Raw genomic sequence first — 25,995 nt, forward strand, 5'->3', positions numbered from 1 at the left:
ATTGAATGTGCAAAAGTACATAAGAAAGTCAAAACCGAAAAATTGCATCACTGCCATATGTTTGATGCAGTTTTTTGTTTTCATAGTGAAATCAAAAGTTGGTGGATGTTAAATGTAATATTACACTTCAAAATCTCATGCCAATTGCGGACACTAAACTTGTGACTCTTCTTAACATATTTAAAAATTAGTTGTGTAATACTTTCATTCATTTTATACCATAAAACAGGTGACATATCATGTAAGTATAATTGACAAAATGTTCAAAGACTTCACATTGTAATTTTATGTTTAGTTCACCTGTCATCTACCACAGATCTCTTCCCATGCACACAAAAAGAATGAATACAAAATCTTTATTTAATATATTTAAAATATCAAATTTGGGTATTCAGGGCATAAAAATTTAAATATTAGATAAAATTCTTTATATAGGGGATATATATTTTCTGAAGGCATGTACAATATTAGTCACTAGCAGCTGTTAACTTTATACTGGGGGTAATCAAAACTTGGGAATGAAAAAGCTTGATATGACCATTAAAAAATAGTCATCCAAAGTAATTTCTACAGATGTATATATAAAACTACAGAAAGTATACTATAAAATGTATCTTGTTACCGGCTTGATAGGTTTATTAGAAATATTCCAAAGTGGTAATTATAGTTTATTTTGACATTTGGCTCACAGGACTTCATTATAAAATAAATGGCTTTGCTGTTTTCAAAAAAAATACTCAAAAACATAATACATATTTGATGTAATCAGAGAAGAAAATAGATTTCACAAGCATTGTAATCAGGTTTTAATGCAGCAAGTGGGTTGCATATCAAAACAATGTGTGAAAGAAGAATTAAAATTACAGAAAAATATCATAAAATTAATAAAATTATACAAAACAAAAGGAAACATGAAATAATACAAGGTAGAAAATATAAATTAAATTAACAATTCAGTAAAAGTGAACAATTGTTAGAAATCATATGACTCTCAGTATATGTCAGTAAGTACTCTAAAGGGCAAATGTTATTTGAACATAAATAAAAACTATTTCTTTTTAGTTTTGAAGTACAAGTATTAGTAAAAAGTAAGAATCATGCCATGAAAATTTACTTTTGCAAACATATGCTTTAAACATACCATATCTAAAATGCATTCATAACCAGTCATTTAAGAAACTGTTATAATGCTTGTGCACTTCCAAATAATAATGGTATTTACCATATACTTAGTTGTTTAAATCAATGCCCATGTAAACAGTTTTGGCATATCTATTGGTCCATCAGCCTCAATTACATTAAGTACATAAACCCATGGAATGTTAGTAATAAAAGTACGTACATTTACTCAACATCCTCTTCTTAGTTATACACAAAAGTAAAAAGAAATCCTCGTAACATTTCAGATAATTCATACTGAGAGAATCTTTGAGTGCATCCTAATATGAACTTAAGTAACACAAAATAATGGTTACTGAAGCCTAAGTCAGGGATATCTACTCTATTTCAGTACCATGAAAAATCTTTACAGGAAAACAGTTTATTACATTTTCATAAAAAAGACATTTAAAGCACTATCATAAAATAATCCTAAAGGAAGTGTAGACACAAAAATTCAAGATAATGTTCATTAATTCCTTGAAATACCACACATAACCAACATTTCAAGAATAATAATATATCTATTAATTTTGGAGCATTGCATAGCATGTTCTCTATTAACCTATGTTTCAAAGTTACCATTTGCTTAAAGGGGGTGACAAACTGTCCATTAATTTAGGTAGTCTTGAAATGAAAGTGAAAATTCATTACTCATTTCTCAATTTTGTTTTCCTTTTTTTCTGCATCTCTAATTCAGGTACATCCCATTTTTTTAGCTTGTTAAGATGGGTGCCATATGTGTAGATTTATTTTTGCTTTATTAGAAATTCTTCTAAAACTTGAACATCCAAAATATTCTAATTACATGAATAATTATAGATAACACATGACTCAAAGAAGACACTATAATAATATTTTCTGAGGAACATTGCCAAAGTAATTAAATTTATGTACATATAGGTAAGTTTGATTAGAATCATAACACCCCCAATGATATATACAAAATGTACACAGTTGTATTTATGTATTTAATACACTCTACTCACATTATAACAGATATAAGATTGAATGATTCATTTGGCCAAAATTTTCTAGAAAAAAAATATTTCCATATTTTGTACAATGTTACCAACCAGACAAGAAGAAACTACATCAACGGCAACATGATAGGTTATTGCTCAATGTAGTTATGCTTAATAATGATGTTAGAACAATGCCATGAGTTTGGCTACAATTGTTCTTACTTAATTAGTAATAATTAAGAGTTATGTGCGACACAAGTTATTATAAGCAGAATTAAATTAGTATTCATTTTAAGTACCTCCAACACTCATTCTGAAGACAGGAAACATCAGAAACTACTGACCTCCCATTCTTATAGCCATACAGCATGGTCTCCAAGTATTTAGGTTTACAGTGATGCCAGTTTAAGGGACCCATAAGGAATATGAAAGACTTGGGCCAGCCAGCATCAAATTAATGAAAACAACTACCAATTTTTTTTGACATTTTGGTACACACAGGTTTTAAAAAGAGGATGACACTTACAAGATAAAAAATGATGAGTTAATTCACAACTGATAAGAAACAGACTACATCTAATACAGTCCCATGATGACAGGCTGGAGGGTGAATGAGAGCGTAGGAGTCTAATGTTGCATTGCCCTTTGCATCCATTGATCAGGCCTTGCGGGTGTCATGGATCCTTCGTGATGTTGCCGTTTTCAGTGTAGCAGCACCCTGGCCCATCATGCTTCTCCTCCTCCTTATGATTTGAGGAGCTTGTTGGCCCTCTGGTTGGCCACCGCTATCCGTGTCTCGTTTGATTCTCCCTAAATGGTCGATGCAAGTTGGCCAAGTGGGTAGTATTGAAGGTTTGACAGGGTCATGGATAACAAAGGTGTCATGATTTTCAAAGGGAAATGGGAAAATACAAAGGATAAGGGAAGGCACCAACAAATAGTGGTTTGGGAAATGAGAAAAATAAACAATGAGTAAAGCTTATTTTAGCATTGCATCAGGTTTAATAACAGCTCTTAATAACATCAACTGCTAGCTCAGTCTGTATCCATTGTGGTCAAGAACCATATGGATATAGCAGGCCAACTTCAAGCGTAAATCAAATGCTATGCTTGAAATGCCTGACCAAATTATAAATGCTTCAAGCTCTATGAAATAAATTAAATTAATGTTAATACTGCAGAGTTTACTGTGTTCACTAGGAAATTTGATAAGATGGAATAAGATAAGACTGAATTAACAGTGATAACTCATAGGCAAGTGCTATACTTATGAATGTAACTACACCACCATTCTAGCTTAGGTAAATTATTTAAATATGAAGTGAAAGAGCTGATGATTCAAAAAATATATTATGCTCATAAACTGGTAAAAACGCAGAGATAAAAATTAGCAAGCTGAGGATACTCCGAAGGAACCTAGGATGAGGGCATGATTTCCTAATCAATTTGAATACTGTTATGCAAAAATATTTCATTATGATACATTTCAATTTTTAATGGAGGTAGATATGTCCTGAATGGATATTTATCGTTTAGATATAAAAAAAATATTCTAAGATGAGTGATGATTTACAAGATCTAGTTAAAAAGGACCACTACCTTCACTCTGTTTAACTATTTAAACGTACCAATTACACTAAAATAGGGATAACCTTAGAAAAATAATCATAGATATACAGGCATCCACTCTTGCACACTACCTAAAGAAACCCACACAGGCATATGTCGATTTTCTGGCAAGGCTGTAGAAATAAAAAGGGCATTGTTTTACAGAAGAATGCAAAGATAGGACGGACAGGGATAATACACAATAATATCCAAGAGGAGAGGTTTATCCTTTGTTTTTAAGATTGGAGAAGTTTACCAGTTCGCTGAGTGACTGAGGTCACTTGGAGGACATTAGAATCCGCCTGGAGAGAGAAAGAGAAGAGAGGCAGCATGGATGTGGGTTGGAGGAAGAAGGCAGAGGAGAGTAAACAAAGAAACAGTAGAGTATCAAAAAACCTGGGACCAAAGAAGCATGTGCAAAGACACAAAACAAAATAATTATATGATTAACAAAATTATAACATGGCGCACATTTTCTTCCACCAATGAAATTAGATGTTCAATTTTCTGTTCAATAATGAATGAAACACTTCACAACAACAAACGTCTGAATGATTATAATATCTCATTGGATGCAGGCTTAAAACTGCAGAATAAAAGTTTTTTTAAATGTTTTCCAAAACATTCTTACACCTGAGATTTGTAGTATTACATGACGACTTCAATGAATTATAGTATTCAATAACAAATGGGTACTGTCAAGATTTCAACTTCTGAATGTCGAGGGCTCACAATCCGGCTCCTTCATTAGCCAGGCTATAAAGATGTAAACAATATATCTGACAGCATAATGTGCTATAACTTTATATACAGTTGATAAGGAAGACAACACAATATATATTTACCACACGTCTAAGGCATGGATTTTACAGACAGAGACTCCAAACTTTATTGCTCCCAATCAGCGCTGTCCCACATTATTTCAGAAAATGTTGCAGCACAATATTTCGTTTTTAAAACTTATTCTTTGCATTAATGTTTTTTGAAGTAATGATGAATTTAAAAAAATTCTATGTGACACCAGCACAACAAAATATAATAATTGTGCTAGAACAAATTGTTTCAAAGAGGCAAATATTGGTGCAAGTGAAAATCAAGATGGCACAACTACAACAAAGACATGGTGATTATCATGATATTCATTCATTAAGATCCCACATTATATTGCATTCATGAATTATACTCTCTCAAGTAAAATATTGATGAAGCCTTACTGTTTTCAAATATCATTATCACTTGAGCCATACCTAAGTTTTTAAATAAAATTACTTGAGGAAAACTACAAGTCAGAAATAAAAGAGTAGACGCTCAATTTCAGAGCAGTGGTAGACGCAGGGTGACAGATTCAGAGGGAATCACAAGCAAATGATGCTATGTAACCCACCAAACACATGACTATTATTTATTTTTAGGTAATCTACCGGTTAAGGCAGGTTTTGGATGGACACAACTACCAAATAAATATCTCCTAAAAAACACAATACAGCATACTAGTCTACAAAAAGTCCTTCTCCATCTCTTTGTGTATCCTTCCTCCCTTCATCCCGTCCAACATCCCCATCCTATTCCTGCCCTTTCTTCATTTGCTTATCATTCTCCCCTCTATTACAGTCTTCAACATCCCACTGCCGGTCAATACCCCCTTCATCCACTTTTCCTGCCTCCATAGGATTTCTCCCAACAATTCCCTCTCCTCACCCACCAGACCTAGCATTCCCTTGTTTGTTTTCCTTTAGGTCCATTTAACTTTCTCTATCCTTCTCCACATCAACATTTCAAGAGCCTCCTATTTATGCTCATCATCCTGCTTCAGTGACCATGTTTCCATGCCGTACATAACTATGTGCCATATCAAAGGTTTCATGAGCCTTTTCTTAAAATCCTTACTCAACATCCCTTTCATTAACTCCCTCCTCCTTGTGAAAGCCTCTTTCCCTAGTGCAACTCTCCTTACGTACCTACTATTTTACCATTTTGGTTCAAAACACTTCTAAAATATGTAAACTGCTTCACCTGCTCTAGTTTTTGCCCTCTTATTTTAATGTTTAGCTTAGCCTTTTTCTTTCTAGAAAATCGCATAACCTTTGTTTTATTAATACTGATTCTCATCCCATATATATCGCACTGAATTTCCAATTCACTCAGCAATGCTTGCAACCCCTTGGCTGACTGACAAAGTAAAGCTTGGTCATCAGCAAACCTAACTGATTTTACGAATTCCCCGCCCACTTTCCCGCCAACCATATTTCCTCCATAATGTCCCGTTAACTCATTTTTCCTCAATAGCACTCAGCTCTTTTCCCTCTTCATGATTTTTTCATGACTATTGTTATTTTCCAACAGATTACTTTGAAATTTTTGAATGATTTTTTTTTATCTTTAAAAATATCAATAAAATGTAACAAATGATTTTTTCATGGGACCTACCTCTGCTCTTCTTCTCCAAAAAAACCCTTTGAAAAAATTTATGAAATTCCACTTAACCACTTCAAACGTAAGATCCCATACATCTACATAATTTTTAGTACTCAACTACAAATTTCTATGAGACTCATAGAATACAAAGAATTGCCACAAGTGGGTGTGTCCCAGAATGGCAAAACTGCAAAAAGTGACATAGTAGACCCTGGCATGAATGTCTATTTTTCATACAGACATAGTCTGTTGAAATATGGAATTATGGTTTGGGGGCTAATTCACACCATTTCATAGGCTCCTTGGGCTTCAAAAAATGGGTATTCAGGATTCTGAGTAATATCCCAGGATAAAATAGCAGTTGGGCCCATTTCAAATCTTTCAAAATACTCATTTTATCACTTCTATGCATCATTTGACTCCTTATATAGTTTTTTTCTGTTTTCATATGAACTGTTCAATACATATAAACCACACGTCATGGAACCAACAAAAATCATTATTATTATTGCTAACTGTATTAGTTTCCTATTTTGCATTAATTCATCACATAGTTAATCCACTGTACCCTAATTTGAAATTAACATTTTTATCATATGGTTGCCACCATTATGAAAGACTGTCAGTGAATGTCAACCTAGCTCTCAAAAGAGTTTTGAAAGTACTGCTCTTAAGTGCCTCTAAAATTAATTTAGAGCAAATTCCATCGTTCAGTGAGGAAAATTTAAAAGTTCTGGGAATACCTTCACTAAATGCAACGATTACATGCTTCTGATTCACGTCTATTGCATTTTGTGTTTATAAGGTGCAATTAATATTTTCTGATTTTCATTTTTTTACAAATAAGCATACTGAGTTTTTACATGCTTAGGTATTTTTAGATGCCCATTATTTATTAGAATGCATAAAAAATGACTAAAAGGTCAGTTTCACCAGTATATTATTAATTCTTATTTATTTATTATAATATCTTTATATTTTATTTATTATATTTTATTAATTCTTATTTATTTATTATTATAAATATATATTAATTATAATATCAAATCGCATGGGGTAGTATTGGCTAGCATTTTTGTACCCCATGTATGAGCTGTAAGCCAAACTCCTTGGAGAAAGGACTAGTTCAGCATGAAAGCCAACACATTCAGTTGGCATTAAAAAACCATGCTATTTTGAGAGTGACTGTATGGCATAGTTGTATGTATTAACTTGTGATGGAGGGAGGGGAGCAGATCAGATGGTGAGTGAAAGGAGGGCACAGCAGATGACACAATTACTGACTGTGAACAGGAATATGGCAGAGGGGTCAGAGGAGTGTATGACTGGAGAAAAAGACATTGAGCATTGTGGATTGGGAAGAAAATTTCAGTGTAAAGCTCTCCCATTCCTAAATTTTCTCACTAAAGCCTTTGTGTTCCGAGCAAAATAGGGAAGATAAGAGATAGTGTAGTCATCTTTGACACACTGACTGATCCAATAATTCTACCTTCCCCAGAAATTAATGTTGAAAGTCAGCAATTCTCAGAGATATATCTAGGATTGGACTTTGGAGGTTGGGAGGGCAATGATCTCCATGTGCCAAAGCCACTGCTCCATAGGTTAGACTTAAGGTTTTATGATGGATAAACTCCACAGAAAACAAACATAAAATTTATGAAGTTTTACATATGGTAGGTTCAATGGTATAGGTTACATATTGCAATGCTTATAAAAATATAAGATTATGGAATTAAACCAAAGTTGCTATGAGTGTAGGCTTGGGGGCAAAATATATTTGTGTGATGGAAAATTAAAGACCTTCGAATGTTAGATGAAAAGAAAGATAACTTCAAAGTTTTCAGGTGTAATGCTTGCAGGTCCCTTGCTTTTCAAGGAGAGGTTACAGGAATAAATGGTAGCTGGACCAAAAAGGTCCCTGGGTGTTTGCAGGGTTACTTCCACCAAGGGTTTCATAGTTTTAAAGCATTATATAATGTGCCCAACATTTCTTATTAAGGGGATGGCACAAATACAGCTGATAATGTATCATCTGCATATACCACCAAATCTTATTGAAGTTTTGTAAAAAAACAACATGACAGCATTACCTTAATTTTTAAAAAACAACTTAAAATTATAAAGTCAATTTATGTTTAAAGTTAAAGGTCCACTCCCTTGGTTGACATAAAGGCATTGGCAACCACCACAAAGGAAGTTTAAAGAGTCTAGCCATGGTATTAACATACTGAGTGATGAAGGAATGATAAAGACCTGTGGTACTGAGTCATGCAACTACTTCATCTATTCGAAACCATTTCCTTTCAATTATTATTATTAGGTAATCTACCGGTTGAAGTAGGTTTTGAATGGACACAACTACCAAAAAAGGTTTCTCCTAACAAAATGAAACCCAGCAACCTACTCTATAACTAGCCCCTCTTCATCTCTGTGTACTTCCTTCCTCCCTTCATCCCGTCCAACATCCCTATCCTATTCCTGCCCTTCTTCTTTGCCTAACATTCTCTCCTCTTATTGCATTCCACTGCTGATCAATATGGTTTTCATCCATTTTTTGCCTCCTAATGATTACTCCCAACAATCCCCTCTCCTCACCCACCAGACCTAGCACTTCCTCATTTGCTAGGTATGACACATGATAAATGTTGCGCACAGCAACTTTTCTAAGCTAGTTTTGGCAGGATCTATTACATATATTCATAGACCAAACTAAATTTCCTACATAAGAATTTTTGTCGAATGTTATATCCTATATATAAGGTCAATTAAGGCAAGTTAAGAGTTCATTTCAAGAAATGACTTCCATTAAAAATGAACATGCTATTCCTAGTTCCACTGGAATCACTTCTAAAGCATACCAAATGGATTTTTTTTATTCTCCTTAAATCATAATTTTTTGATTATTTACCCTATTAAAAACATCTTCGATATTAGGATTTATTGTTTCTTTATAGGCTGAATAATACTATAGAATAAAACATAACAGCCTTGTCTCATTAATTATTGAACAACCTAAAAGATAATAAACAATCATTCCTGAATAATACAGTTCTAACAAATACTGTGATACTATGCTCAACCAAACTTCAAAGGATTTAAGGTGACTGGATTGATTTCTAAATGTGTATAGATTTTGAGGAACCTTGGCATATATGCTCAAATGTACCATCAATGTATATCAAAATTACTGCTATCAAACTGAAGGTCAATTTGATAGACGAGGGTGGAGTTCACCCAATATCAAGCTCGATAGAGTTAAATTCACGGGGGGGGGGGGGGGGCAGTTCCTTTCCCTGTGTTGCTCATAGTACCCCTGGAAGATCTGGCCCCATTAAAATCACAGCCTAGGTGAATCTGAGGGTGCTCAGAGGCATCCACGGGAATTGAACTGCCTTCCAGTTATTAGCCAAGTGCTCTACCCACTTGGCAATCATATCCCCCCTCAATGTGTATATTATAAGAAAAAAGGTGCATCACCAGGATTAGTTTCATCTATAGCCCTGTAAGTTTCTAAAAAACTAACCAATTTGGCCATGTATAATATTCATATAATGCATTTATATAGGTTTCTCTCTGCAAAAATTCAAATGAATTTAATGAACTTTAAAATTGAGCATATACATGTGAAAATTTAATTCTGAGGTCGCATCAAAATGTGATAGTAATAACATGACTTCAGAAGGGTCAATATTGAGGAACGGTGCACATATGCCAGGAGTTTTGGCATCAGAAACAATTTTGTTCAACCCGAGATCCTTCTGGCATCAAGGGATTTACTAGCTACTGAATGAACAAAAATTTCTTTTTAATTCAGCTCACGTTCACTGAAAATCTTCCAGAAACACTGTCTGAATTGCTTACCTTGCGGTTGATCCTATCAACCTGCCTATTCTGATTCTCAAGTTCTGATCCCATATCAATGGCCATGTTGCGAAGGTTACCAATCATTGTGTTCACCTGCCCCATGTTATCTTCCATTTCATCTTCACGAGCATCATTTGTAATCCTGGAAAAACAACATATTTTTAAGCATATTCTAGGTACTTCAACCTTTTTTAAGAATGATTTACAGTGCTTCATTACAATAGATGTATATAAAATGATGGCAAGAGAGATTAAACTTCAATTTTAGAATGAAACACTGATGCAAATTTGCACTGGTGACAGTGCAGATTTGCAGTGCAGACAGATTAAGACAATAATTACTGCAATTTCCACCAAATTAATCTGATGATCAAGAAGCCTAACTTCTGGCATAAGGGTTGCAAATAATATACTCAAAAGCTTATATTAACTTAGGCCAGTTCCATTTTTTTTCACATCTGGCTAATTTCCTAAATTACGTTTTTTCCATATTATGAGTAGCCCTGAAATATAGTAACCATTATGGTGTATTGTGGTCATACTTCACTTTTGGTAATTTTAAATTGCGTTAGTTTTGTAAATTAGGTCTTTATTTGGCCATTGAAAGAAATATCTGACATTCATTTTCTATGGTTAAACTACAACAAAACACTTATAACATACAACTGAGTGGCCTCCGTTGAGAGAGCCAAATTCTTGACACAAATTGGAGAAATTAAAGAAATTCATTGCTCTGATGAGAGCGAATGAGAATGAGAATGAGAATTCCAAAATGCAGTGTCATGAAATAATGCATACCAGTAGTAATATGTATATATTTCTTCTGTTAGGAATCACACATGAACACATTTCACTAATACCCACTTTGCGATATATCCACCTTGTGGACCAAGCCCATTGCGGTCATCCATAACCCTCTGAGGTTGGTTGTTCACGACTTTGCCATCATCATTTCCTTTCCAGGTACCTTCATCCTCCTTGAAAGAAGCTGATCTGAAGGGAAAAAGTAGGAAGTAAACAAATGAATATCATCCAAAATACATAAAACAAAGGTAATCTATAAAAATGCAACAATTTTAGAGTGTAAAAATCATTCGCCTTGACTGGGATTCGAACCTGGATCCCTCGATGTCTGGCCAAGTGCTTTAGCCAGTTAAGCTATCGAGGTGTCCTCTTACACTCCGAAACTTTGGGGACCTTTCTTGGAAGTAATCTATAACAACCACTTAACCTCATCCGTTCATGAGGAAGAAAATATGAGTACAAACATATATAAAAACGGAATGCAAAATTTTAAAATAAATAGACTCATTTCAACAATTCAGCTCTTGATAAAATATAAGAACAATTTCCAATATAAAAACCTCTTCAGTCCAATTTCATTTTTTCCACTCACTTAGAGTATTGTTTTATTATTGTTTTGCACAAGTGTAATTCAGTTTGAGTATCCGGGTGTTAATGCTAAGAAAACATCTAAATCAACATGTTTATGCATGAATTAAAAAATCAATCTCCATGTAAGACCAGTAACAAGAATTATAAGAATTTTTCTGATTAAAACTTCTTTAATAATTCACCTCAAACCTCATCATTGCCTAATTTTGTGTCTAGAACCAAAATTTGTAGCAAAACTTTATTTGTCATAAATTTTCTCACAGATTTCAATAAAAGACAGTTTATATTGCGAGTTTACTATTACAAAAATTGAAAATAAATATTCCTTTGGTTAATAAAAAGGGACTTATTAGGGAACAGGAAACAAGTGAATGGAAGAATCAACTTCCATCTTCAAAGGTTGTCCATTATTTGAGAGGCATTAAATTAATTCAAATCGAAATCATTCACATATACTGAGTCGCATTTTTTTAGTTGAGCATTATATACCCAGTAACATTAGCCCAAAAATGTAATCAATGTGGTCTAAATGCAATATGAGGTCTTCAAACCATAAAAATAGGTAAATTAAAAATCTATTTTCACAAATGAAAACATTTCCTATTTTTGGTAAATAGAAAAAGTTAAAATAAGTTCCTAATAATTTATTCATCAATATAGTCTCATGATTATTCAAAAATTTTTTAAACTTTTTCTTAGCAACACAGGAAGATTTGCTTAAATGTGTAAACACCAATTTTATGGTCCAATGGCAGTTCATGTTTTATTCATCTTACTAATGAAAGATATCTGCTCCTGTTCATATGATTGGCATTTCATGGAAACAAAAAGACAAAAACATTAATGCGAAAACTCATAAATTTACATTTAATGAGCCTGTTAACGTTTGATTATTGTAAGGTGACACTCATTCATCCATTCTCTGATGGTAACAGAAGAAGGGCATAATTTAAATAACAGAAATTGGATCCTAAGAAATTTGCACACCATTGAATATGACATCTGCTGTACTCAATTGTTCCCGGCTCAACTTTCTGGAAGTTCATGTTCATTAAATGAAGACCACAATGTATATATTTCCAAGAACAGTGGAAATATACATTATGTTCTTCATTCAATGACATCTACTCGTAGAAAGGAGTATGTAATGGGCATTCATACATTCAGATATGGCTTGAGTAAAGGGCATTAGTAATATAGGAAATAAGTACAAGACTACGCATCACAAGAGGCATATTTCATTATTAAAAGAAAATGTACATGCACAGATACTGCACTGATTTTCCCGAGATTACTATAAAAAGAGAAAACTTTGTGAAGAGAATTACAAAGGCCATTAGTCAGAGACTGAGACACTATTATCAACGTGGTGATAATTGTTTATTGCATTAATGTATATTAACATTGAATCATTATTTATTCAACCTTACACCTTTATAAGCCTTCCCATTAGAATAAAATTATTTAGAAACATATTTTTCCCCTCATTAGGCAGTTTATAATTAATTGTGGCTTTATACTAATACTTCAAGAATGGGAGTAATGGTACTATTTACATATTTTTTATGTGATAAATACTGCAGATTGCCTTAGAGTGAATCTTAACTATTGCACTATAATTGCTTCAAAAATGCTGTGAACAGGTGTAAAATGACATATTATTCATTGCACTTCCTGCATGAGTAGAAAAGCAATACACATTTCTTGGGAATAAGGGGGTAAAGAAAATAGTTGAAAAATGACTACAATTAGAATTCACATTGCTTTTGATACTAGAAAATAATTCATGGTACCCTGTCCCTGAGGCACTGAAAAATACATGATTAACGGACATTTTCCCTCTTTTCTTCAGTACAACTAGTGTAAACAGATTTGCATAGAAGTATGTAAGCATTGAAGCTAATTAAGCACTATACTGTATATTGAGGCATATATGTCAGTGGCATATTTTGATATGAAGAATTCATGTTAAATCAATGATTCACAACTTAATAGCCCAATTCTTTCTAGTATCCAAAAAGTATGAAATCTAATTATTCATTCAATGATTGAAACTTGCAAGTAAGGAATTATTGTGCTTCTTAATTGCTTAGCACAGATAATTTTTACCATTTTCATTTAATTTGACTATGGCAGAATCCAAATATTTAGAAACAATGTACACAGATAATCTCAGTCTGAACTTCAGAATTGTAAATGCATAAAATGTAAAGGATTCCAACAAAAGTAGCCAACCTAATGGCATTTTGAAGGTCAACATATCAACAACAGGAAAAGTTATTTTCTCAGCTTATAACCAATTTAGCTTGCTAAAATATTATAATTCCTGCAAACATGTGGTGAACTGGGATGCCATAACATAATGATTTCAACATATTATTTAAATGGCAATAGCAGCTCCGGAGGATTAATCTTAATGAGTTTCCATTTAATCAGAAACCAACTGGTTCAAGTTGGCATTCAAATACCAGGGAAAAATCCCTATTTAAATAATTCGACTAAATTTCAATAGCTTCATTATTTTTCCTCATTTATAAGTTGAGCCTGGAACTTTTAGAGAATATTTAGTGCATCAAGAGCTCGGCATAGATGCCACAATATATTGTATTTCATTTAGTTAAGATAAAATTGCCTCACTTGTTGCATGGAAGCACACAAAGACCACAGCACTTCTCCATGCCTGTGAGGTTCTTCTCTGCCTCTCGCATGTCGGCATTGATCTGGTCCATTCCCTCCTCGATGCGATCCAGTTGTTCTGGTGTTGTGGCGCCACGGCAGATGATCAGGGCGCATCAGTTTTTTTGGAGATATTTCATGGATTTGGAGGGGAGGGGTGTCAAGTATGCAGGAAGGAAGAGGGCCAAGGGATAGAGAAAGAACGAATGTGGGTATGTGGTGAAAGTGAGTGAGGAAAAAAGGATGTGCAAAGGAAAGATTGAGAAAAAAAAAGAAAATGGAAAGAAACACAGTGAGGTGACGTGATTCAAAGAGATGGTATTAAGGGAGAAAGGAAAGAATGAAGTTTTTCCATTAAAAATGATTGAGGCAAATGAACATGTGGAGAAGAGAATAAAATGAAGAGGAAATTTGGGTGACAGAGAGAGAGAGAGAGAGAGAGAAGTAAAAAGAGATACAAAGGAAGCAGGACAGAGGGGGAAGAAGGGGAAAGGAAAAAATTTGAGGGTCATAAAGGGTCAATACTCATCACATCAGAAAAAAGTTTTAACAAGAGCAATTTGACTGATCAATAAAACAGCTAATTTTACTGCTTTACATTTATTTTCAAGTCTTGAATTTTTTTTTAAAGCTTTTTATGTTTCAATGAATGCACATCGATTAAGCAAAATAGCTCGGCCCATTCAATGACCACAACAAGTGAATGACTAGTACTTTGCGCTATAAAGAATAATAAAGCAAAAGATTCAATGATCAGAGAAAGTATATTACATTAATTGCTCATTTTTAAGCAGAAAAACTTAATTAACTGAGGCATTACAGGAAGTGGAACAACTTGTCTAATGTTTCTAACCTGAATGTTGCCAGCCAAAATAACGCAATGAAAGACCATTGTACACAAATGAGATCATGCAATCTGTATTCAAATTTTTTGGACACTCATTTAATACTCTTAAATATATTAACACAATGAGCACATAAAAAGCTCTCAGCAAATTTTTGCAAACAAGGATGTATTCCAGTTCCTATATGGCCTTACTTAGAAGTGTGTTATATACAGAAGTTTTACTTACCACAAATGAATAAACATAACATATTTCATGTCTGTGTGCTATAAGTGAGTGTGCCAAATTAATGAATAAAAACTGAATTAATTCTCAACTAACTTTTCAATGTTTCTTTGAGAATGAATGATTTAAAGACCGGGCGATTATTCCTAAAATTATAATACTTTAATGAGGAGTCTTCCTACACAAATAGTGTGCCAGTGTGCTCATTTTTGAAATAACTATGATAAATGGACGCATTTGACCACAAAAATAAAAATTTCACATTACTACAACTTTTAATGGCTTTGGTATTTAAAACTAATATTTTCTTTTGAGGATTTAGCATTTTTTCTGTTACCACATTTCACGAATAATAACTTTAGTATCTCTGTAAGCAAATTAGTCAAACTCTTCATTCAAAAACTTACCTCATTAAAGATTACATGCCATACAAACTATTGATAAACTAATGTTTGTTCCATTATGATGAACACATCACTATTTCCTCCTTCAATGCCTATTTATTATCTATCCATAATTAGCGACAACAAGTGATAGCTAGTGTTGGACAATGAGAGGTAGAGGGATGTAATTAGGTTTATCATAAAAACACCAAAATAAAAAGCACACAAAATAATCAATGTAAAACTATAACCAAAGAAATTCCATAACAGCCCTCAAAAGAAACATGAGTTCCTTTCAGTTGTCACTGTGATTGGAGCTTTCTTATATTATATACTTGCCTCGCGAAATTTTTGAAAAATAAATAAAAAGAAAACTTGGAGAGTATATCTGTTTAGAAATATAGAAGATAAAGAGGAACTATTATCTCTAGTGGTGTTGGTTCAGTGATGCAGAAGGTGCTACATGAAATTTTTTCCACTTTCCAAACATCTAACTACCCTATCTTGGTACAGGTGGTTTGTGTGTGTTTTAACTTTTACAAGTTTGGCATTAGTCTAGCAAAGCAGCTGTGTTTACTAAGGATGTAAAGCCACGAATGCTCAAGGCTCTAAAACGGAAATTCTACTCAGGCACACAGCAAAAGAAGTCTACACTTGCGAATTATACCATGTACCAAAAAGTCCATCGACTATAACCTGTTTTAACTCATTAACCATTTTAAACAATCAAAATAAGTTTCACTTTAGTGATTGTCTACAATTCCAACAATTTGAATAATGATTATCTATAAAGTTAAAAAGGTATACCAAATAACATGCCAATTTTTAAAACATTAAGGAATATCTGTCTGGAAATTTCTATAGGTAACTAGCCTAAAAAATACACAAAGAGAAAATTAGTGAAATTTTCAAAATTACTCAAAGGGATAGAAAGAGTTCTCTAAATTCTGAATTTCATTTCTTTAAAATTCTCTCTTTTTCATTAGAAGATATTTTTCAAGAGCCCTTTTTCAAAGGAATACTTAAGAACCTTGAAGAAATGGCATGATATGAAGAAAGTTTACTTTGAAAATTGTAGGATTGTCAGAAATTTTTTCCAAAACTAATTTAGGTGCACAACTGCACAAGGTCGCAATGAAAAACGAATGGTAGGCAGCACACAACAGCTATCAACATAATGTATTGTCTTACCCCCTTGCTCATCCAACATCACTAGCGTTTTCATTCCGACTTCGTGGCTCTACAAAAACAGTAACAACAGGAGGAGAGCATCATCAACAAATGTGGGATGGACAGCAGAGTGCGTTGTTCGCGCACGGCAGCGTCTGGGTCCCGTAGGGGCAAAGGGGAGGGAGCCAAAGGAACCAAAGCAACAAAGGGCTCTTATATGGGAAGAAGGGGAAGATCATATGGGTGGAAAATTATGGATAAATAAGAGGACTCATAGAGAATGACAAAAAGAAACATGCATATATAGAAAAACTCTATAAGGTTGAACAACAAAAGATAAAATTCTATAAGAATAACTAAATAACAGATTAACTGCATCAAAAGGAATGCAAGAGTTTAATAAAATCAATATATAAAAAAATTGGGCCATGAAAGCAAACTGGGAATAATGATAGCAGTAAAAAAAGATCAAAGGAAATATAAATACATACACAAGAATATGGATATATATGTATCATAGAACGTCCATGATTCTCTATTTCTGATTGAAACAAATTGGTGGGCAATTGGCCATCTAGCCTTCTATGCCTCATAGGGCAACTATCACACTACGACTGGCATCGGAGAACTATATAGCTGCCACCATCACTGCCGAACACCAATCACTGGCCATCACCCACCACAACACCGTAGCTACATAACACACTAGTCTACAGCAGGGCATCGGCGCTTTGATCTTAGAAGGGACTGCAACGGCTCCGTAAAATATGCAAGAGGGTACATTCTGTTAGTGGGAATATCTCATCTACACACACTCTCAAACAGATTCACACACATGATGGTGATTTTTTTGCTACCTAACGGACAAACACAGGGATACAAAAACCTTCACTCATCCATTCACTCATCAAAACAGGAAAGGTTATTGTGAGTATGCAAGTAAAGATGGACAGATGGGTCAGGACAAAGGTTGACATATGCTGTGGCCGGCAACTGTAACCAGTTTCATAGGCAAAGAGCCGACCATTAAGGCAGCAATACCCACTTGAGGGTTTCCCATTATCCCATAGTTGGAGTAATGGATACTTCTTATTTACTTTTCAGAACTACCAACCAGAGCAAGCTTGCACCTCGCAAACAAGAGGGAAGGAGAGTGCCAAGTGCTCTTCACTGTGACACCATGGGAAATGGGGTCCATTGGCATGGGGGGACTAGGACGGGGGTTGGAATGAGGAGCGAAACACTAACAGACTGGGCATACACACAGTAGAATTGGTTGTGCACGGCCTTCCGTAGCCCACAGAGATGACATGCAGAGGCTTGAAGTTATGAGGAAAAAAAGGCACCCTTTTCAACCATCGCCTAGAATGAGTTAACAGACTGTTAGTGATGAAAGGAAGATGATGGAGATTGGTTGAGAGGATCAAGTCTGATGATGTAAGGGGAGAGTCCAAGTATGAATAACGTAAGGCTTTGGAATTTGGGTGTGGATATTCTTGAAAGTTTTCTTTTATTGATTTTTTTAAATATATGATCTGTTAGCATAATATGTCTTACCCCCTTGATGGTCCAATGCCCCCAAAGTGCGAGCACCAACTTCTTCACTCTACAAAACAAAAAGCAAACTCTAATATAAATAATAGCAAAATAACAGCAAGAAAAACAGAAAAAAATAACACAAAATAAAAATGTGATAAAGAAATTAAAAATTTAAAAAAGTTGAGGAGATTTCCCTTGTTTCACTTTGAAATTCCACTTCATAAACTCTTTAGTGCATTCATCAAATCATCATTGGATGAAGGTTAACCATACATATGTGAAATAATTATCTTTTGTTTTTCCTTCATAAATAATGTTGAAAATAATAATGGATATTTATGGAGTTTAATGACACAAAAAATGTCACCAATTCAAAGAGAGTTCAAGCAAACATTTTATTTAATGGAAAATTTAATGGTTTCTATTGGTCAATTTTTCCGAAATTTTTTCAAAAGTTTATGTATACACTCAAGGATTAAGAGAATATGAAGTAAAAATACAGGAATCCAACATGGAAGAGTTTAAGACAAACTTACTCAGAGACAAATGAAAAACGTGACCAAAAATCTTTTATCTAAGAGAGACTCATCAATTCCAAAATGGATTTCAACACAACTAATTTAGAAATGAGTTGAAGTTATACATGTACATGGAAATTATAGTATTTTTAACTGGTAAGAGTGTCCTATCTTTTAAATCAATAAGAGTCTCTCACAAAAAGCAAGGGGAATCTCCTGGAAATATCATTTGCTAAAAAGAAACAAAGTACTTTCAACAAATAAGCAGTAGGCAACTTAGCAATAAACCATTTCAATTAAACTAAAAAAATTAAACCATATAACAAAACAATTCTAATGAACATATATCCTAAGATGGCATTGTCATTACTTCAAACAAAACTCAAAGTTTGCATTAAATATTGCAAGATAACTTCATACAAAGCTTGCTAAGGATAATAAAAATTGAATGTCAATTGAAAAAAACCCCTCCTTCTAGCGATAAATGTCAGGGTAGGGTCCCAAAAGATATTTTTATTAGGTTGATTTTTTTACTTCCCTGGTAGCATGGGGTTTTCAGGAAAGGGCTTATCAGACAGGTACATGGTGGGAAAATGGGAGGCTTACTGGGGCCTTCTGGCACCACAGGGCTTTTCCTGCTAATGTGCCTAAGACTAAGGGAAATGGCCTAAGCAGACAGAGCTGCATAAAGCAATTTTGAAAGATATGAGATACAGAAACAGGAAACAGATCATAAATTACCCAAAGTGAAGGCTACAAGTTCTATATTAATAAAAAAAAGTAAAATAAATAACTAAAATGAATAGGCATCACTGATATTGATCCCACACAGAGCTGCAGCAGCGACAGAGAGCATGGTTGGGATGCGTTGTTTTGGCGCATCAGATTGTGGCTATGAGCAGCTGCTGTCGTGGGCTATAGGGCATGGGAATTTGTTTATGGAACACAGCAGGAATCAGTTGAGGCAATCTTGGAAATAAAGGTTAAGAGGCAGGAAACATTGACCAAGAGCAGGCCAGAAAAAGATATGAAACGGAAAATAAAGCAATGATTTAAGAGGTCTTATAGAATGAACATTACAGTGCACACTAGACAAACTATAAGGCACCTCCCTTTGAAATGGCCAGAAGCGTTCACGTCTAGAAAATAAATGGCTCAGGGAGGGTGAAGAACACATCAGGGAGCTAATGGAACACAAGCCATACGTAGATATGGGAAATGTGGAACAAGGGATCAACGAAGATACAAAATGAAAATATTCCATCATGATGAAAATATAGTGAGGATTCTATTAGGGATTAATGATTGTTAAACATGTTAGTGTCATTTATTTTATTTTTGAAGCATACACCACCCATGCATGAGCTTCTAGAGTAGTTTTATTTAATACAGTTAACCTCTCTTATGTATAAATGGGGAGAGCTGTAATATTATTATAATTATTATAGGCATTAATTAAAATATTATTTCATATTAAAATGGTAAATTCCCTGCTTAAATGAATAGTTTTCAAAATGATGGCTCAACCCGTTTGCAATAAATGCATGGTGGGGTTCTGGTGTGAAACTGAAAGTAGAGATGAGTGGATAGATGCTTAAAAACGGCTTGACCCAGCATTTTGAGTATTTTCTCAAGCTTTAATGAACTGACAATTTTTTCCAAACCGAGAGACATCTTTGTGATAAATCAATGGTTCCAAAAGTTATACATTACTTTTAATCAATTAAGAGTACTTATTACCACTTTAAAGACACAAAAATTTACTTTTTGAAACATTTGGTAATTTAAGCAGTTAATCATTATGGGGTCATGCTGTGTTTAGGCTGTTAAGTTTACTTATTGGAATTAAATCTATTTATTATGAGCTTATTCGACAGACTAAATAAGTTAAATATAAATGTGACTTGCATGCATATAAAGATGTCCCGTATATTAGTTTATTTTTCCTAGCAGTTAATTTTCCTGAAGAAAGATATAATTTATTTTTTAGTGTTATAATGTGGTAACAGTGTGAATAGTTAAACATAACACATAATGCACACTATGTGAGTATTCGTTTTATAATGCGAAGGTATGTCCTCTAGTGAGACACATTAAAAATCACACACATCCACAAACAGTCACACAAAAAAATACTTCCCAAGAAGGAAGGTCCATGTGAAAAGTATCAAGTAATATATATCAAATATATATTTACATAAATATATTTTTCTGATGGTATTCTCGCTCTTTGTTCGATATTAGTGGTCTTGTAAAGGTGTACACTATGATTGGCCATTTTTCCGGCACTGTGTCCCTGTCATCGTTTGCAATAATGTAGCATGTGATTCAAACTGGAAACAGGAGGTACAAATATGAGGTATCTTGGAAAAAAAACTGGAAGGAAAGAATGGGAGGTCAGAGGACAGAGAGAGAGAGAGAGAGATAGAGACAGAGAGAGAAAATTTGAATAAGGTGGCAAAAAGGATAGAACTTGCAGAAGAGATGAGAAATGGCAACATCTTTCTCAGGCTTTTTTTGCCTGCCTCTGCAAGAGCTGGTTTTGGACGGTAATGAGTTAGGGAGAAGGAGTTAAGGAGGAATAAGGAGAAGAGAAAGATGGGAAATAAAGAAAAATAAGAGAGAGAGAAAAAGACAAAGGTGACAGGAGGGAACTCACCTCCCTGGTCGTCGAGTGCAACCAGTGTGCGGATTCCAGCTTCCTTGCTCTGAGCAGCACGAAAAGAAAGAGCCACACGATTTTAGTCTTCTGTATATATATATATATATAGATATATATAAGCATGGTTTCCTTATTTAGAGAAAGTGTTACGTGGTTAAGATGGGTTTGTTTGGGATCGTTTTCTTTTTGGTCAGTGGATGAGAGATCAGGGTTGAAAAAAAAATACATAAAAATTTGGGGAGAGGTAATTTTTTTTAAATATAAAGGAGATTCAAACAGAGACATGCATTATCAACACTTATCAACATTGAGAAACACCACACGCATACGACAGCTCCACGCACAAAAATCACAAAAAGAAACACAGCCACTATTAAAAGTATGTCAGCAGGGTAATTGGGAGTGGGGAACAGGAGGTTTATATTCCTGAAACACCTACACAAAAAAAATAAGATGAAAACAAAATTTAAAAAAAAATGAAAGAAAAAAGTTTGACACACTTATTCAACATGGAGGGTACAAAAGCACACGGGCACATAGATAGAGAAAGATAGAGAAAGAGATAGAATACCAAAGCAGAGAGTAATCGCCATCCTTCGTTGGATACAGAAAGACAGATATAGAGAGGCATTCCATTATAGCCCCACACTGCAGACTGGTTTGGTTTTTTGGAAGGAAGGTGGAGGAGGTTAAGGATAAAGCAATAAGGTTGAAAGGATTTACAAGGAGGCTTCCTGATATTTATATAAATATATATATAGACATTTTTTTTTGGAGTTCCCTGGCCTTCCCACATCATTCCTGCCCAGGGGGAGCATGCAGGCATCTACTGTGGTGAGGTCTGGTGAGACTCGGCAGAAACCAGTAGGGATGAGTAATCTATTTGGAAACCCCATGAAATGCAGCTATGGGCTGGGTGAGGGAACAAGGGTGCATTTTCACAAGGCGGTGATGGTTAAATTGCATGGGTTTGATTGGAATAGATGACGGGGAGGATATTTATAAGGGGGGGGAGGGGGAAACACCAACTGCCAGACAATCTTACCTCCTTGTGACCTCCGATCGCCCATTCCCACAATGCCTCACGACTCCAGCAAGGTTTTTCATACAAGCTATCTCTTTTTTCTTTTTTTTTTAAGACAGGGGCATTTGTGGTAACAAAAATTCTCGTTGACTGGGATAATACAAGGGGAGAGGGACAGGGGGGGATTCAGAGAGGGGAGTATTCCAGAGGGTGACAAAGGGGGAAGATTGGTCAATGCTGTCACTCGCGTGTCCCCAGGTCCTCTCCATCTGACCAAACTGTCGCATTGTGTCATGGCAATAAATCTGCAGATATGAGGGTTAGACAGTGTACTATAATTGTGGATGACTGTGGGTTCTGGTCGGCTGTGAGAGAGAGTTGATGGGAATGTAAGGAGTTGGATGAGGCTAGGTTTGAGAGGCGATCAAAGTGACAATGGGAGGCTGCAAGAACCTCTGATGAGAACAGAATAAGAGCTGTATGATTAGTTGACCAAAATGCTACAACAGGTCTCTAAGCTTCAGCCTCTGCTCATGAGCCAACTTGAAAGAGAGAAATATTGTTACTTTAAAGAGATATATACAAAAAGCAGCAACGCCAGGACAGCTGGGATGTTGGTCCTTTTGTAAGCAATGGAACTTCTTATTTTCCATATTTTTCATGTCTTTTAAGCAGCTGAATTAATGAGGATAATTTACAGAGGAGTGGCAAGTGGCAGCCCCAAAAAATGCAGATGATGCCCTTAAGAAGCATTGAAACCATATTTACAGAGCAGAGGAGATGACCAAGCCACACAAATCTTGAACAGCACCAAGTTATTTCCTGTAATCTTGTAATTTCAAAACCTTAGAGAATTAATTTCACAAGTACTACATAATTTCTGATACAGCAGCAGCATGCACTGAAACCAGAATATGTTACTACTTCAAATATGAAATGGGGACCCATTAGACATGGCAGAATATTTTCACTTATTTGAAATCTTTTTCTAAAAAACCTTGACAGGTAATGAGGATGTGGAGTGGAAATAGGTGCAAAATTTGGGTGTAAAGGCAGTGAGGACTGGAAATTTTACTTAGCAGGAGGCTCTTCAGTACATGGGCTGAAGGTATTAGAGTGAACACACAGGCAACAGCTGACAGAAATACATAACACCACGGAGCAGATCACAAAGGAGGATCATTCACAGTCTGCACAGAGAAAAGGTTGCTGAGAGAGAAATCATTTGTGAGTAGAGGAGAAGTAAGAGTAGAGGGACAGACAAAGAGAGAGACAGAGCACAGCAAAGACAGGAGTGTGTCCTTGATGCATTCACGGAAATAGTTACAGTGAGTACAGAATGCCTATGCTTGTGAGCGTTAGCATATCAATAAAAGATACTCTATTGGCAGATTGGCAGAGGAAAGCCTCTTCCAAATGTGATTACAGTGCATCACTGATTTTAGTGCTAAGAGACATGCATCAAATACAGAAATAATTTTTGAACAGTACTCTATTATCATATTGATGCTATCTTAATTGCTACATGTGACATATGCCACGGCTACCAACTAGATGGAGATCATTTGAAATAAAAATTACTAAATTATTTCATAGATACTAGTAAAAATTAGACATCATCAAATAGCAAAAAGAATCGAATAGTGGCTGTAGATTAAAATTAATCCCACCAATGGTGCTCAAACTTGAGGTGCAGAGGTGCAGCTGTACACCACTCCCTCAGGGGGCTCTGGATGGATGAAAGCAGTAAAAGTAAAAAAGAGAAAGGATGGAAAGGGATGAGGAAGATAGGAAATAAGGGAAGGGAATCAATCAGTAAAATTAAGTCAGGAATATGGGATTGATTATGAGAGGAAGGGTAGTATACAACCACAAAATGCACATCACGAAGCACCAAGTGTAGAAGCCACTGCATATGCATCTGATTCAGAGAGAGATCCATTTATTTATCTTGAATTGCCTAATATTACTTTCTCCATGATTAGAACCACCATTTAGCGGTGGTATGATGATTGAATAGCTCATTTTGTGTCCACTCATAGAAATTGACTCAATATAATGGGTCTATCAGTTTTCAGTATTAATGGTCACACCAAAAACAGCATTTACGCAGGTTAATTTTGTGACACAATATTTTTTTAAAAATCCATGAACATGAGCTTTCTTATCAGATCAACTGATGAGCTTAATAGTCAATAGCTGATATTGAGGGTATTGAATTCAATTTTTCTTTTGCCAAAGTGGCAACTAATATATGAGATATTATTTTTTACATAAAAAATCACCAAATAGAAGAAACTTAACTGCAATCTGCCATTTGAAATTTGGAATACAACACCACAAAACGGTAAACAATGTATATATACATAATAATATGCCAAAACACACACAGCACATAGGCAGTTACTACAGATATGCTCAAGAGGGTGAAACAGATAGATAGGGTGAACACGATTTCAAGCAAGGCTTAAAACATCCAGTATTTAAATCTTGGGATATAGTGGGTGCATGCTGTCATTTTTGGTAAGCATTCCAAATATCAGATCTGAATATCTGGCACATCACACAGTGCCTTGAGAGTAGGAAACCAAATAATAAATAAAAACAATAAATCAAATTCTTGTTCAATGATTTTGCAATTTTCAAAGAAATTGTTTCAATATATTATAAGCTACTATTTAATTTTGACAAAAATAAATCCATAATACTTATTTAGGTACTTTGTATTTTTAATGGATGTTTTAGAGCCATTTACACAAGAATTAAAAAATATATGTGCTGGACTGCTGTTTCATTACTTTAACTTAGTGCATGAAAGAGACAGACATGTTAGAATAGGAACAACTCTCATAAAAGTGAAGCCATGACTTTCATAAAATTTTTCATTTTTCATGGTCAAAAAGGCTTAAGCTCACATTCACATTTTGTAATAGTTACAAAAGCAATCATATGATAAAGCTGACATTATAAAAATTCACATTTATTAGAATATTAAAAAGAGCAAGCATGTTTTTTTTAACAGTTTATCCATATTAAAACTTCATAGAATTCCAAAGGATGATCTTTAATTAGCACTGTGCCATCAAAATGTGGAACTTTGGTAGAGATAAACAAGCATTTTGTAATTACATGGCACTTAATATCATTACTTAAAATGTCTAAACCATTTTAAATGAAATATGTCACAAATATTTATCTATCAATACAAAATTTTAAGTTCATAAAAATGAGACACATATTAAAAGCGGGTTAAGCAATCAAGAAGAAATATTTCACCTCTTCACTTTGAAAATAAAGTTGAGGCACATGATGTGTGCAGATACACAAAGATGAACACCACAGTTGAAACAAAGAAACTCAAAGGAGTAAAGTTGTGACTCTTTATGAAACTCGGACAGTTTTCTGTCTGAGGTGACATAAAGTGGACCAAGGCTATCGTACACACAGAAATGGGATATTTTACCTTTATTTGAAAACAATAATCATTGGAAAAATAGTATTTCACATTATTTTTTACAGTTTCTGAAATTCTTCATATGAGAAAATTT

General features: G+C 34.5%; 1 protein-coding gene across 10 annotated transcripts in view; it reads right to left on the reverse strand.

Annotated features, from left to right (window-relative positions):
* Nucleotides 1-423: 423 nt before the first annotated feature.
* Snap25 (Synaptosomal-associated protein 25kDa) overlaps nt 424-25,995 on the reverse strand; it is a 513,578-nt gene continuing 488,006 nt past the window's right edge. For 7 of the 10 annotated variants that reach the window (XM_071597947.1, XM_071597944.1, XM_071597946.1 and 4 more), the window contains 5 exons: nt 21,421-21,469; nt 14,043-14,160; nt 10,875-11,003; nt 10,008-10,152; nt 424-2,933 (listed from right to left, as the gene is read on the reverse strand). In XM_071597947.1, the coding sequence (XP_071454048.1) occupies nt 2,868-2,933; nt 10,008-10,152; nt 10,875-11,003; nt 14,043-14,160; nt 21,421-21,469 (507 nt within the window). In that variant the 3' untranslated portion in view covers nt 424-2,867. Of the gene's footprint in view, nt 4,034-10,007; nt 10,153-10,874; nt 11,004-14,042; nt 14,161-16,725; nt 16,775-18,261; nt 18,311-21,420; nt 21,470-25,995 lie in introns of all 10 variants that reach the window. The other 3 variants (XM_071597952.1, XM_071597951.1, XM_071597949.1) reach the window with 3 other exon arrangements.

The sequence above is a fragment of the Hetaerina americana genome, unplaced genomic scaffold (assembly GCF_022747635.1).
Source record: "Hetaerina americana unplaced genomic scaffold, ioHetAmer1.1.p SCAF_9, whole genome shotgun sequence".
In the NCBI taxonomy this organism is placed as follows: Eukaryota; Metazoa; Arthropoda; class Insecta; order Odonata; family Calopterygidae; genus Hetaerina; species Hetaerina americana.